Source organism: Phycomyces blakesleeanus (genome assembly GCF_001638985.1).
Source record: "Phycomyces blakesleeanus NRRL 1555(-) unplaced genomic scaffold PHYBLscaffold_26, whole genome shotgun sequence".
Lineage (NCBI taxonomy): Eukaryota > Fungi > Mucoromycota > Mucoromycetes > Mucorales > Phycomycetaceae > Phycomyces > Phycomyces blakesleeanus.
Genome location: NW_017265159.1, coordinates 385,012 through 399,714, shown reverse-complemented (window position 1 = coordinate 399,714; position 14,703 = coordinate 385,012). Strand labels below are relative to the sequence as shown.

Sequence of the window (14,703 nt, the reverse complement as noted above, 5' to 3'; positions counted from 1 at the left end):
AAGGATAATATGCCTGCAAAGCAAAGCAAAGCAAAGCAAAGCAGAAAAGATAGTCCAAATATGCCTTTACCCCAGAAAGAGATAGATAGAAAGAAATAGATAAATAAATAAAGACAGAGGAAGGGGTACAAATATATAACTCGAGGGTAACAAAAATAATAATAAAAAAAGAAGCCCTTGCCTATTTTTGTTGCATATAAAAAGACATTGGATTTTCTTTTTTATAATTTTTTTTCTTGCTTATTCGATCGATAGCTATAGTTCTTTCTTAATTTCAACCAAAGAGCTCTTTCTCTCTTTCTCTCTTTCTCTTTTGACCTCTGATTTCACAATGGATATCAAGAATTTGCTTTGTCCTACTCTAGACTCGGATGATCATTTTATCTACAAAAACTATTCACCAGTCTACTCTAAAGCCTCGCTTAATATACATATTGAGACACAGTACCGTCAGCCGTCGGTTGTCTGGTCATCAACCTCATCTACACCCTCGTCCCCTCAAAGCATGAACAGCTCATTAGCATCAGTTAGTTATCCAGCATATTCACCTGTCTCATCTCCACCTACGTCGCCATTGCCGTCACCTTCCCTTTATCCACTTAGCCAGCCAATCACATTAGCACCAAATACATCAGCAACTGTACCAGCAGCAGCAGTAGTAGTAGGTCGGCAGTGTAATTCAATTGAGACCAATAGTCGCCAGCATACACGCACACCATGGACTCCAGAAGAAGATTTTCTACTGCAGCAAGGCTTCATGCAAGACCTGTCCTGGGCCATGATCTCGGCTACCTACCTTCCCCATCGATCCCGGGGCTGCTGCTGGGGTCGATTCAAAACCTTGCAGACAAAGGAGATCGAGCAGCGTGAATGGTCTAATGAAGACGACAAGCAGCTCATGTTGGTCATTAAGAACCACGCCAGACTGTTCAAGCAGGCTTGGAAATCAGTCGCACAAAATATGAAGAACCGTACCTGGAGAGAATGCGAATTTAGATCAATCAAGTACACTAGTCTTATTCGCAAAAGACGCTCGAGGGGAATCTAAAGGCCAAAAGCAAGAACAACCGAATTTTTGACCAACCAAAGATGCACCATACAAAAAACAAACAAACAAGATCCATTGATGCATCCGTGCGCACACAGTGACAAATCTTTCCTTTCACTTTTTTATTTTACCCTCTATTCTTTTTTCGATTTCCCTTTTTCTCTTCTTCTCCTGATTCTCTCTCTCTCTCTATATATATATATATTTCATATCATATTTTATTTTTATTTTTCTTTAGGAATTTGTTGACCAAATTCACCTCCAATTCTTATTTATTTATTGTCTTACAACTGCTTGTCAATTGTAGCCAATCTATCCTTTTTAGAGAAGTCTTTTCGGTCTCTTTATTTGTTTATTTATTTATTTCTTTTTTGGATATTTGAAATGAGCTTGTTTATTTCAATTGTAGAATTCAAAAACAAACAAAAAGAGAGACAAACTACGTGCTTTAAATTTTCTCAATTTCACCTTTCTTTTTCTTTTTTCTTTTTTAGGATACGTCCTTATCTATACACACACTTCTTTATGTATTAAAATGATTTCAATTATTGATAATTGGATTTAATACTTCTTTTTTTTATTATTATTTATTTGATATTTCGAATTTCATTATTTCTTTTATGTTTGTGTGCCTGCACACTTTTGGGATGATAAAAAGAAGGTTTACCCTTTTATTTTAATTTTCATTTTATATATCTATAATAAGAATACAAGAAGCAAAAAAAAAGAAAAAGAAAAAGGAAACAGATATCTATTGACTGTTAAATAATGTGTGTTACAAGTGTATGTAATGTATATGAAAGGGTGTAGCTGTGCAGGCTGGTGAAAAAGTAAACAAATAAAATAAAGCAAATAGAAACTATATCTGTATCTGGATCTGGATGTGTATTCAATGAAAATTTGTCGATATTGGTGACTATAAAAATATATATTCGATGGTCATTCTTCTCCTATCATAATAGATTGTCCCTTGATCCACATCAGCACTAATAATCGAATGTGCTCGATCGAATATGTACATTAATACAGAAAACAAGGGACAATATAATTATATAATTATCTGCACGACAAGCAAAAAGAAACTAAAGCTACATATTGTTGTACTATGTTATTGTCACCTCAAGATTTTTACTACTACTACTATTATTAATAATAATAAGAAAGAAATAAAATCAAACAATAAAATAAAAGAAATCTTTCTAGAAACACTCTCTTTTTGTATTTCATTACAAGAAGTATATTGGTACTGAATTCAAAGATATTATAAAGATATTATTGTTATGGATCTAGATACAAAAGATTTGTGGTTCTGAGCTAGTCAGGGAAATTTGTCTAGATCAATCAGGGGAGGACAGGGGAGGAGGAGGAGGAAGGCTCTTGTTAGATAAATAAATAATAAAGATACTTTCCCTTCTTTTGTTTCAAATACATATATATATTAATTTATTTTTAAACAAGATGTTTTTAGCTTCTGTGTGCGCGCTACTATTTCCCAGTTATTTGGAATTTTTGGCGTTCTTGGCTATTTACACACACATGTATATAGAAATAAATTAATGAATCAAATTACCATAGAAACTATTATTAACTATTAATGATTTAATAGTTAATTATAATTATAATGAATGAAACATAGCTTGGTGAATATAGTATTTTCTTTTTCATATAACATTTGTTAGTAGTCTCAGCTACTTTACTCATAACTATACACTAGTAATTACAGCTTCATATTTCATCGATATCTCTATACTTACTAAATTCTATATATACATATTCTTTGTTAGATTCAATTCAAAGAGCCTATGAGCGAACCAACAAAAAAAAGCCAAAAAATGATGATATTCTTATATACAAAGTTCTCTAATTACATATATACATATGAGTTAAATATCATCTACAGAATGTAATACAAACTCAAAATAAAATAAAAATATAAAGAAACTGCTTCTTTACGGATAAACATAGGTACATACATAGGTACATGCATACATGCATATGTATGTATATTACACTCCTAGCACCCTGTATACATATATATATATATGTATATTCTTTTCAGTCCCTTGTAACCTAATTCATCTCAAAGTCAACCCTACTTTATGACATTTTTCTTGCCCTTCTTCTTCTTCTTCCTCTTTCTTTTTTTTTATATGACATTGGTATTATCAAATCTCAACTCTTAATTATCAATTATTCAATCAATTATAAATAATTGGTTTACCATTTGTTCTTATATCCAGGAATATATATATTCTGAATTCCATTCAATTGTTCAACAAGAGACTGAATATAATGTATATCATATTTAATTAATACATTTATCAGTATCATTATTCTTATTCTTATTACTCTGCCGGTAATTGATGTTTTATATATATATATATATATAAATGTTGAATATCATATGTCATTTCATTAAGAAATAATCTATTGATTTAAACTGGTATTTTTCATTTACTATTATTATTATTATTTTTAGTAAAGTTAGATTAATTGTAAAGAGTCAATTAGGGAAGAATAAGAAAAGCTTATATTCTATATTTAAACTATAAATATTCTTCCAACTCTTGTGAATACCATTAGACTGGTCTATATGAATATTATTATTTTTTTTGCGATTTTATAGTAATTGTTAAGTAAATATCTATTCCAAATACAAGTAATATTATCATTTTGTTGGCCTAATTCTAAGGATAACTTGACATATAAAAAAAATTCTTACAAGAAGAAAATAATGAAAGAAATTTTAATGTTAATATTATTACTATCACCATACACAAGTACAGCACAGTATAGAACAAAGTTTAAATCTAAAACATCATAATTGGTTCTTTCAAAAAATAAGATGAAAATCCTTATGCGTTTCATTAGGGTGCTCAAATGGCAATCTCTAATTCAAGAGGCCTACAAACCTCTTTCAAAAAAAAAATTTAAAAAAAAAATCCTTGTCAGGAATTAAACTATAAATGCTATAAAGAACATTATGAGAATTCACCTTTTTATATATCCATGCTCCATAAATAACAGCAATAATAATTGTGTGGTATTTGGAATATAGAATGCAAATATTTACTTTTGATCATAAGCAAGCTATGTGTATTGTGAATCAAATTTTCATATTTATCTTCAAAGATTTGTACAATTATCAACTTCTTAACCCGACACTCACAACATACATTTTATTTTGACCAAAGAAAATTCAAGGATATACAAAGATTAACATGACCTTCTTACCCTACTATTTCAATATACAATATAACAAATTGGGTTAAATTTAGTAGAGAACTAGAAGTCAAGCAAATTACATTCATTGACCAAAGTTTTGACAGCGGTTCAAATCACGGACTTTCTCATATAATTCCTTTTCTTTTTCTTTTTTTTTTGACCCTCCGCATCTGGTTCATTTTTTTTTTTTAAGAAAAAAAAACCTTGCTACAGAATGAGATCGTCTATTTTATTTTATTTCTATTGGGAGGGGAGAGGGGTAATTTTTTTATATTATTATTATTATTTTGGCTTCTTTCTTTTGTGACAATTAACCAAGAACAGTTTAGTCGACTGCACATCTCATCACCAGCACCAGCACCAGCACAATCAACATCCTTTAAAAATAAGAAGAAGAAGAAAAGAGTCTTGGATTTGATTTTTATTATATTTTCTACAAAAAAAAGAAGAGGTTTAAACTGTAGTAAATCCTCTTGTCGTATCCACAGTACATCAAAAGATCCTTCTACACCTCTTCCAACTTTAAACTTTTCTGTTTTCAATTTCCTTACTCTTGGAGAAACACTCAAAAAGAAAAAAAAAGAAAGAAAGAACAAAAGGCACAACCACAACATCAGTAGCAACAGCAACAAAATATCTCTTTTTTTTTAAAAAAAAAAAAAAAGAAAAGAAAAGAAAAAGAAATAAAGAACAAAGGAAACTTGTTTCTAATGTCAAGTGATGCACTCAAATTATTTTGGCCATCTCATATTTGCACACCCAACAATCGCAGAGGATTCCTCATTGGTTGGTACAACTCCCACAATACCATCTGCGTTGCTACAGTGATACAGAATGTCGAGGTTAGATTGATGAGATTTGTTATCTTTTCTTTCTTTTGGTTAACAAATAAACCGAATGTGATATACAAACGTACTCTTTATTAGTTACATGATCTCCAAACAATTCTTTCGGAATTCTGTAGATCAGGAAATCATTCTGAATTCTCGCACATTAACAAGGTCTGCAAAGTACCACCAAAGATTTTGGGAGTAATGTTGGATGCAAAAGAAAAATCAAAGCGTGTAGAGACCAATGGTACGTGCCTTTTCTTGTTCTTCTTGTTCTTCTTCTGGTGCTTGTATCTTTGAATATATGCTGCTCTTTATACATATAAGATTATGTAGTATTTAAATATCTATTTTTCTTCATATTTAAAGAAAGAATAAAAGAAATGTTCATTAAAACAAAAGTAACCCTTTTTCTTCCTTTACAAACAACACGCATATGGATCATCGTCACTATCATCATTACCATCATAATGATACTGATAATAACTAAAATGATGATAATAATGAAAATGAAAATGAAAAAATAAAAAAAAAATGATATATATAAAGGCCATGACCCTTGGATTACGGTAAACTTGGACGATGCCTATGTTCCTGTACCTCTGTAAAGTCTTATTACATACATGCATAAAAAGAGAACAAGCAAATTATCCCTTTTTGTTATATATATATATATATATATATATATTTTAATTTTGAGCAATTTTTTTATATTAATATATATATATATATTAATACTTATGTATATGTATACATGTATGTATGTATTTTTTTTTTATTTGAATAATTTTCTGTAGAACTCGATTCCACAGAGGCAAACCAGAACTTATTGAATTGTACGAAATCATATTTTACGATCAACCCAACCCAAAACGCCTGCAATTCTTATCCCACGATCCACTTGAGCTTGACATATCCGCCAAAGAAATATCAGAATCACGACCAGACGGGCCTCTTCTTACGCCTGCCAACAAGCACCCAACGACCATTGCAAATATTGAAAAAATCATTGAATACAGTCACATCCACACAGGATGTACCACACAAGTTTCTGATGATCTTGTATCTGTACTAGTCCAGGTAAAAATGAGAATGTCATGTAATAGTAATAGTGATAGTAGTTGTAGTTGTAGGCTCATTTTATTTATTTATCACTATTATTTATTCGTCTATTAATTGTCGAGGGGGGGATTTGCAGATCAACTCTTCATATTATTTAGAAATAGGCATCGAAGCATCTCGTGCAAAACAATTAAGACAATCTAAACAGCCAGACTCTTTTGGTTGGATCTGGACAGTTTCGGAATCCTTTGCTTCTCACCTTATACATGTCTGGATGATCGGAACCATAAGAAAGATCTTCCAGACAATCAAAACTCTTATTGTTGGACCTATCTTGTGTGTTTCGTTTGTATTGCTACTAGTGGCCGAAATATTTCTGTATTCTTTAAACGTCAGACTACCAAAGGGTTTATTGAACACGGTAGCGATAAAAGACTTGTCTGCTGCAGGTAAGAAAGATTATTTAGATGATTAGTAATCTATACTATCAGTATTTTAGTTTTGTAACTACTACGATATTATTAACTATTATGGCTATTATATTACATCTATCTATCTGTATTCACATTCACATTCATTATTAGGTCAACAAGTGGATCTTAGACTGCAGCAACTTTATTTCTGGCCTAGACAATACATGATGTTACGCGAGCGTAATAGAGCAAATACAGCCGAGACAAGAGCATATTATATCAGGTGTGTACTTTATTATTAATCTTTTTTTTTTTTGGGGGGGGGGGGGGGGGGGGGAAGGAGGAAGAGGAAAGAACATAAGGTTTAGACTAAGGAAAGAACAACTAATGTAGTCGTTTGATGGTCAAACAAACAAACCTTTTTTTTTTATTTAGTTTTTACAACAGTATGTGGCTCGTTGCAAATGATATTATCATTGGGTTGGCGATCGGTTCTTTTCTAATGAGTAACAGCTACAGCGCAGCAAAGGTACTTCATGGCGCATTGAATGTAAGACAAAATAAAATATATAGGACAATGATAATGGTATAACCAGTAGATATTTTTATATATATCTACTGTATATGCTAACCTTGTTTGCTTGCTTGTGTTTCAAAAAAGAAATACACAGTGGAATCTTTGCAATCAATGATGCTATGGTTTTTGGAATCTCCTGCAGGACTCAAACTAAACCACGAATTAGGCAGTTTCTTGAGTGAATTGTTCTTGTGGTTGATTCGTCTATGGACAGGCAAGTGAGAAAGAAAAGACAGAAAGAGATTCTTGTCATTGTGCTTAGCATTAATTAATTGGTCAAATATCAATATTTTTTATTTTATTTTGGATCTATCTATCTATCTAATTAACAATCTATTCTTATTCTTGTTCTTGTTCTTGTTTTTGGTAATCAGACTGCGTGCAGCTTATTGAACCTTACACGCCTCAAATTGTCCACCTCATTGGTCTGTCTGGCGTATTTGGAGTGTCTATGATTATCTCTCTGTCATCAGACTTTTTGGCGTTTATGACACTTCATGTATATTGTTTCCACATGGTTGCTGCACGTATATTCAACTGGCAACTCTTAATACTTCATTCTTTGTTTAACCTTTTCCGAGGTAAGTAAGATCAATATATTAAACAGTCTTTTAAGAATAATATCAAGCACACTAACACATGTATACATAGGCAAGAAGCGAAACACACTACGAAATCGTATCGATTCATGCGACTATGCTTTGGATCAACTTTTGTTAGGAACCTGTCTATTCACCCTTTTGACATTCTTGTTTCCAACTGTACTGATTTACTATCTAACATTTGCTGTGGTAAGTTCCTCTATTATAATATATAATTAATTAATTAATTAATTAATTAATTAGAATAGAAGAAAGAAAGAAAAAAAAAGACAACCTTAATAATAAATGTCTGTCTGTCTTTTGCCTTTTTTTCTTTCTTTCTCAAGGGACGTGTGGGTGTAATATTTCTTCAGGCAGTTATGGAAACATTGCTAGCATTTTTTAATCATTTCCCATTGTTTGCAATAATGTTAAGAGCAAAGGATCCAGATAGACTGCCAGGTAAGCAAGATTTATCTGACATATAAAAACCACGATTCTTTTTTGTTTTGGGATGTGTGTGTTGTTGTTTTGGTAAATATCTTACACGAGTTTTTGCTTCTCTTCTCTTATTTTATTTTTCTTGTGTATATTTCTGTACTTGTATTTGTGCTTGTGTGTCTATGTGCCTCTGTGTAAAGGTGGTCTCCAGTTTGATATATTTGACCATAACAATTTCCTAAAGAAACACCACCCATTATATTACAGATTGAAAAATCTCAAGATAGGATGTCAAAAGCTTTGGAGTACGTTTTGGGAAACCAAAGGTAAAAAACCAGTAATTACACCAGCTCCTTCTGCTTCACGGTATACAAAGAGTGGACGCTCGCTTGGACAAAGGACTAGAAGAAGAATCTCGGTCGGATCATCATCCTCATCATCATCTGCTGCTGCTGCTGTATCTCGGGCAAAAGCAAAAAAGTCTCAGATACAATTGGATAAGACGGATAGTCGGAGAGGAACTTATCTGAGAATGCGGGTAAGAGACTAATTAACAGATCACTCTATAGATTAGTCTTTTGGTGTTTTCTTTTTGGATTTTATGGTTCTTGGTCTCGATTCAAAGCATAGGGTTTGACGGCTTGTCTTTTTTTATTTATTTATTTCTTATATCTAAATTAGAATATGCCAATTCCTTTTGGGGCAATATTCTTTCAGTACATGCTGTTGTGGAAGAGATTGAGCGTACACTACTTTTCTGTTTATGTTTTCAAATGCCTTTTATGTGGAGAGCCCATTAAGCCCATTCCAAAGCTTCAGGTAAGACCCACTTTCTTTTTATTAATTTTTTTTCTTTATGAAACATATGTATTAATAAGCCATATTCAAGTATCCAATGTTACCGGACAAAAGGTAAATATTTGCCTTTTACTATGTTTGTTTGAATACATGAACCAGAATTGCAACTCGCTTTATAGAATACTTACTTACTGATTGACTTTTATATATATATATCTAGACCTTCCTTAAGGGTCGTCTGGCGGTCGTTAAAATCTAACTTGTGGGATAAATAACTTTAATGAAACAAAATGGAATAGAATAGATGAATTTATATATCATTATTTCCTTTTGTCTTTTTGTTTTTGTTTTTATTTTTTTGACACCAATTAATTTTATATATTTTATAGAATAAAATATAATAGAATATGAACAATTACTGCGCGTGTAAGACATGTACTTGTCCAAAATAAGCTACAGCCGTAAAGAAGGTAGAGAGAGAAAACAAAACTAGACGCATGTTTTTTAGACGTAGGACAATAACCAATTGTTATATTCTACAAAGTTTATTCAAATACATCTTTAGAGAAAATAGACTGTTCAACAATAAACTATACAAGCTTGATATTATTTTTTCCTTGTTTTTTTTTATTGATATACATGAAAAAAAAATGAAGAATAAGAATAAGAATAAGAATAATAGTAAGAATTGGTACATATACATATACATACACTCATATATGTATATACATATAAATAAATAAGTATGCGTTTTAGAAGAATAAAAGAAAAAAAAGCGTCTTCCAGAGAGATTTTCCTTTATCTTTTTGTGCATGCGTTACAGTACGAGTCTGGGTGTGTGAATGTGGGTGTGAGAGTGGGTGTGGGTGTGGGTGTGTGTGTGTGAATGTAAGTGTGGATAATTTGTATAGATGAATGGGATATTTCCAAGCAGCAGTAGCAGAAGCAGCAGCAGCAGCAGTAGCAGCAGCAGCAGCAGCAACAACAACAACAATAATAATAGTAATAAAAAAAAATACCAGCATATATCTCTCTTTTTTTTCATATTCTTCTGTCTGTCTGGCTGTCTCTCTTGATTGCTACTGCTACTGCTACTGCTACTGCTATTGGTATTGTTATTCTTGTTTTTTGTTTAGGATTGTGTTATCTTACAAGACTGTTTTGGTGATTTTCTTGGGCGTGTTGGTGTATTGTTCTCTAACCGAAATACCAGAGTCCCTGGGAGTTGCATGAATGAGCCGATTTGGCTTGCCTTGAGGGCTGCAGTTTTGGGATCGTCGAGCCAATCAGCAGAGATCCCCGTGTTCCTGAACTGTTCTTCAATCTTCTCCGCGTAGAAACGGACCTTGAAGACGTCGTTCACATATGCTTGGGTTCCCCGAAGAAGGGTCAGATTCATCCGGAGTTGATCACAAGCATAAGCCTTGAGGTCGGTAGAAACCTTGTCATCACCGAGATTGTAGTGATAGATCCTCTTGGCCGTATTGTGGATCGCAAAAAACATGTGGTGGTACGTGCTCTGGTCACATCCGACTTCCTTGAGATAATGAAGTGACTGCAGAAGCGCAAGGTTCGTCTGCAGACAGTCAATAAGAATGTGTCTAGCTGGTGGTTGGTGCGGGTGGAGGAATTGAAACAGGACGACGAGCCGCATCGCATTGTAGCACAAATGGAGATGTATATCGATTCCCGGGCAAAAGCTCGGACTTGACGACGATGTGGTCTGTGGATGAGAAGATGGCAGACGGTGGTTGGTAGAGATGCGCATCTGACGGTTGTACCAATCCTTGACCCGGTCAGTGATCTCGTAGTATAGTGTGGATGGGTATGGGCGGTCATCGCCAGGTAGATAGTTGAATATGGTTCCTGTACGCATTGCCCGGATATACTTTCGCATGTACTTTGTCAGGATGGCAAACTGGAGAAGGTTGTAGCGGCAGTGATCCATCTCAGATGCAGCAGGAGGCAAGACCTCTTGCTCCATCATCTCGAAATCCAGTCCAGGAACTTGGTCAGGTAAAAGGCATTCTCGGTTGAGAGTCAGACACATCCAAGCATCTACATAGTACCACCGAAACCAGCACAAAATTGTGGGATTATCGATCTGGTTGTGTCTGGTCATTTCCTTGGCCTGTTGTTGGAGCGCAATCGAGGCAAGACTGACCCAGGTCCGCTGCTGCTCATAAAGTCGTAGCAGATTTGAGGTGTAACTTAGGCAAAAGTAGGATTGGATTATTGCCGGATGCATAGAGTCAAAGAATATGTCGTCCATCTTTTGCCGAGCCTGGCTGTAGAATTCCATTGCTGCGTCTTTGATGTACGAATGGGCTACATGATGATCGATAAAGGTGACCAAACTAATGGATGCCACGCAGTAAACGATGGTCGGTGGCGCATTTCTCCAATCACGGATAAGATCAAGATGAATTGGTGCTACTTTGAAACCGATGCAGCACCAGTGGGTGATTGCTTGCTGTATAAGATTCTCTAGTAATTGAGAGCTCTCTGCGGTGAGCCTGACTGACATTGGAAGCTTGATGGCTCTTCTGGATTTTTTGTCGAGATCTGCTTCTTCTTTTTCGATCAGCATACGTTCTTTCGCATTTCTTTTGATCCTTCTTTGAGACATGAGCTGTGGCTCTGTTAGGATTGTGACATTTTGAATGGCTGTTTGAAGGTCAGAAAAAGTGTTGAATTTTAATTGAATTGAATCTGCTGGTAATAGAGAACAGATAGGGTCGTCTACGAAAGGTTGCGGGACTGGACTCATAACACTTGTGAATAAGGCATTGTGGGGTACAATATCCGACATTGGCCATTCTTGTTGAGGCTCTTCATATGGGCTTAGTTGGCAAGGTGTGAGTGTGCCAAGTTCACTAAATGATGACTGTGATCCACTTGAATTGAGATAATCAAATAAGAGCTCTTCAGTAGACTGTTCGTCGTCTTCATTTAATGTAAAGTAATTCATGACAGATGTAAATGAGTGAGAGAGAGAGAAGAAAAAAGAAGAATATTAAAGAACGAAAGTACAGAAATAAGGTAAACCAAAAAAAAATAAGGTGTTAAGGGGGAGGGGGGGTTAGAGGAAAGAGGTTTAACAAGATTAGAATCAGAGCTTTATTATTATTTTACAGTATTTAAAATGGTCGATTATTTTTGAAATGTATGACACAAAATATGAAAGAAAGAAAGAAAAAAAAACTAGCGACAAGGCATTTGATAGAGGTCAATATTAATGTAATGAGATCAACGCCAAATAAGACCTCCCTGTTCTGGTAGTGTACGAAGCACAGGTACATGTAATCTGGCTTTTTATATACAGTGCAACGAGTGGCAAGAACGGAAAAAGAGAGAACGAGAGACAGAGGGGAGCTTGGGGGGGAGGGTAGGAGGAGAGGGAGGGAGAGGAACTTCAATATAATACTGATAAGAAGCACAACAAGGTGAAATAATGAGAGAATGAATGGCCCAAATAGTCAGATCGGCCTATCGTTTGCTTATTCACACCAGGCAACGTGTGGACACACAGACAATCTGAATTCCCTAAATGCACAGCTGCTCATTTTTTGGCCAATTATATGGGAGGCAAGCCATGTTTCAGGAGAAACGTTGGAATTAAACAGAAGAAGCGCGTACAAAATCCTAAAGAAACAAACATGAACAATATTAGCAATGTATATATATGTATATATACGTGTATGAGTACTAGTATGTGAGTTAAGGCAATTTATATCGTAAGTGAGCTATATAGTAAGTTGCTTAGCCGGTTAGCTGCATAACTACATAACTACATGGCTAATAAGTAAGAAAATCAAATTGCCAATTCAATGGTATCTAGCAGACTTGCAATAACTATAGTATCTTGCTTGAAATAATAGCCACAATTCTTGATTGCTGTAAAGATGTTCTGCTTCTCTCTTTTTTTTTGATATTCATTTTGCCTCTGCCTTTGCTCTTTTAATTTAATTTAATTTAACATGATATGATATGATTTAATATAATATAATATAATATAATATAATAGACTTGGACAATTCAGAATATATTCAAGAAGGTTTCTCTTGTCGTGTCATTTACCTTTTACCCCATACGCCTATAATTTTTTTTTACCTCCAAAGAGATTCTTTTGTTTTCCTTTAATTAATTTTCCCCTTGGTTTATTTTATTTTATTTTATTTTATTTTATTTTATTTTTACTATTGATTATTTATCATTTCATCATTTATTCTTTTATTTTTGTAAATGCAAACCTATTCTTGTAAACCTTTTAACCGCTTCAACCGCTCTAACCACTTCAACTCCTATAAAACCTGATGGAATATAGATATTCAGAATATCGGGTCGTATTTCCTTACCAAGGTAATCCACATGAATTCACAACACTGTAAAGTATCTCCTCTTACTCAAGGCTAGCTGTTTAATAATACTCATAAAACAAATATATGTGTTTTGTGTCTATCGATTGTCGCAATTGTTTCATAATAACCAGACACAAGAAAGGCATGCCTTATAGGCCTATAGACCAAGTTTGAAATAAAGAAAAATGCCACTTATGCCACTGTGTTGTTTCGTGTGATGTTACAGTTACAACACACACACACACACACACACACACAATTGCACAAAAGGTAAGATATGTATATAGATATTTGCACATTAGCACATTTATATATTTATACACTTATATAAATACATTAATACATTAATACATGAATAGAAAAATATATGAATACATTAATATATAAATATATCTTTACCAATGATTGTTTTGTGTAATGTATGCCGCACCATCCCCATTTATATACTTCGATCACACAACCTCAAAATAACCATGGTAATAAAGAATTGCTAATATAGCTGTTCTTGTTCTTGTTCTTGTTTTGTAGTATACTGGTCAATTGAAACAACCATATTGATCCTATTCCACTTCACAGCAATATCTATATTCCATTTATTACTTCAATATAGCTGTTTTAACTACTGAATTTTCTTGCCAAGAAAATACATAATTAGTACCATTAAACCACACGAATCAAGGTTTAATTGAACGCATTAGACCACTGATATTCAATATGGTACAAGAATAATTAAAAAAGGAAGACGTATGTTTACACACACAAGTATATATATATATATATCGATTTTCAGATTTGTTGGGATATTGATCAATGAAAATAAATGTTTCAAAAACAAATAAAAAAGTTTCAAAATACAGAATTTGATTATCAATATAAATAAATTGAAAAAGAAAGTGTAGATTTATCTCTTAAATCTACAATTGATCAAATATATAAAGATTGATCAGATAAAAGCTTATAAATTCTATACATACATACATATATAAAAGAGAATTTAAGCTTGTTTTCTTCTTCTTTTTATTATTAGATTTGTGAATCATTAGTTGCATGTATTGTCATTAATAATCGAGCTTTTTTTTTTAAAAAAAAAAAAGAAACATTTGTATTATAAATAATTACATATTACAAGAGAAAGAATTAGATTATTAGGGCTTTTACATAATGCTGTTTTATATTCGCAATCGGATTACTTCAAATATAGAACCCTCAACTCATGTCACAATCGATTCTCGCCATTCAATATCAGGATAGCTTATTTTTAGGCTTGGACAGTGTCAAGATTCATTTCAAAAATAAACACAAACACATAAAGTATTTTAAAGCAACTCTAGAGAATAACAGACTGTTATAATTGATATATAAAATAA

At 33.2% G+C, this 14,703-nt stretch overlaps 2 protein-coding genes across 2 annotated transcripts; both read left to right on the top strand.

Moving 5' to 3' along the window:
* Nucleotides 1-331: 331 nt before the first annotated feature.
* PHYBLDRAFT_150801 (Homeodomain-like DNA binding domain-containing transcription factor) lies at nucleotides 332-1,048 on the top strand (the record flags this gene model as incomplete). Its single annotated transcript, XM_018432550.1, has 1 exon — nucleotides 332-1,048. One exon carries the CDS (start codon nucleotides 332-334, stop codon nucleotides 1,046-1,048), a length of 717 nt encoding a protein of 238 aa, XP_018286174.1.
* Nucleotides 1,049-4,983: 3,935 nt separating this feature from the next.
* PHYBLDRAFT_79399 (hypothetical protein) lies at nucleotides 4,984-10,300 on the top strand (the record flags this gene model as incomplete). Its single annotated transcript, XM_018443459.1, has 17 exons — nucleotides 4,984-5,115; nucleotides 5,200-5,350; nucleotides 5,653-5,707; nucleotides 5,901-6,202; nucleotides 6,288-6,614; nucleotides 6,750-6,861; nucleotides 7,014-7,128; nucleotides 7,240-7,333; nucleotides 7,530-7,736; nucleotides 7,807-7,946; nucleotides 8,084-8,198; nucleotides 8,378-8,715; nucleotides 8,859-8,996; nucleotides 9,056-9,089; nucleotides 9,380-9,401; nucleotides 9,732-9,847; nucleotides 9,887-10,300. The coding sequence occupies 17 exons, from the start codon at nucleotides 4,984-4,986 to the stop codon at nucleotides 9,913-9,915; spliced, it is 2,427 nt and encodes an 808-aa protein (XP_018286173.1). The 3' UTR covers nucleotides 9,916-10,300.
* Nucleotides 10,301-14,703: the final 4,403 nt, after the last annotated feature.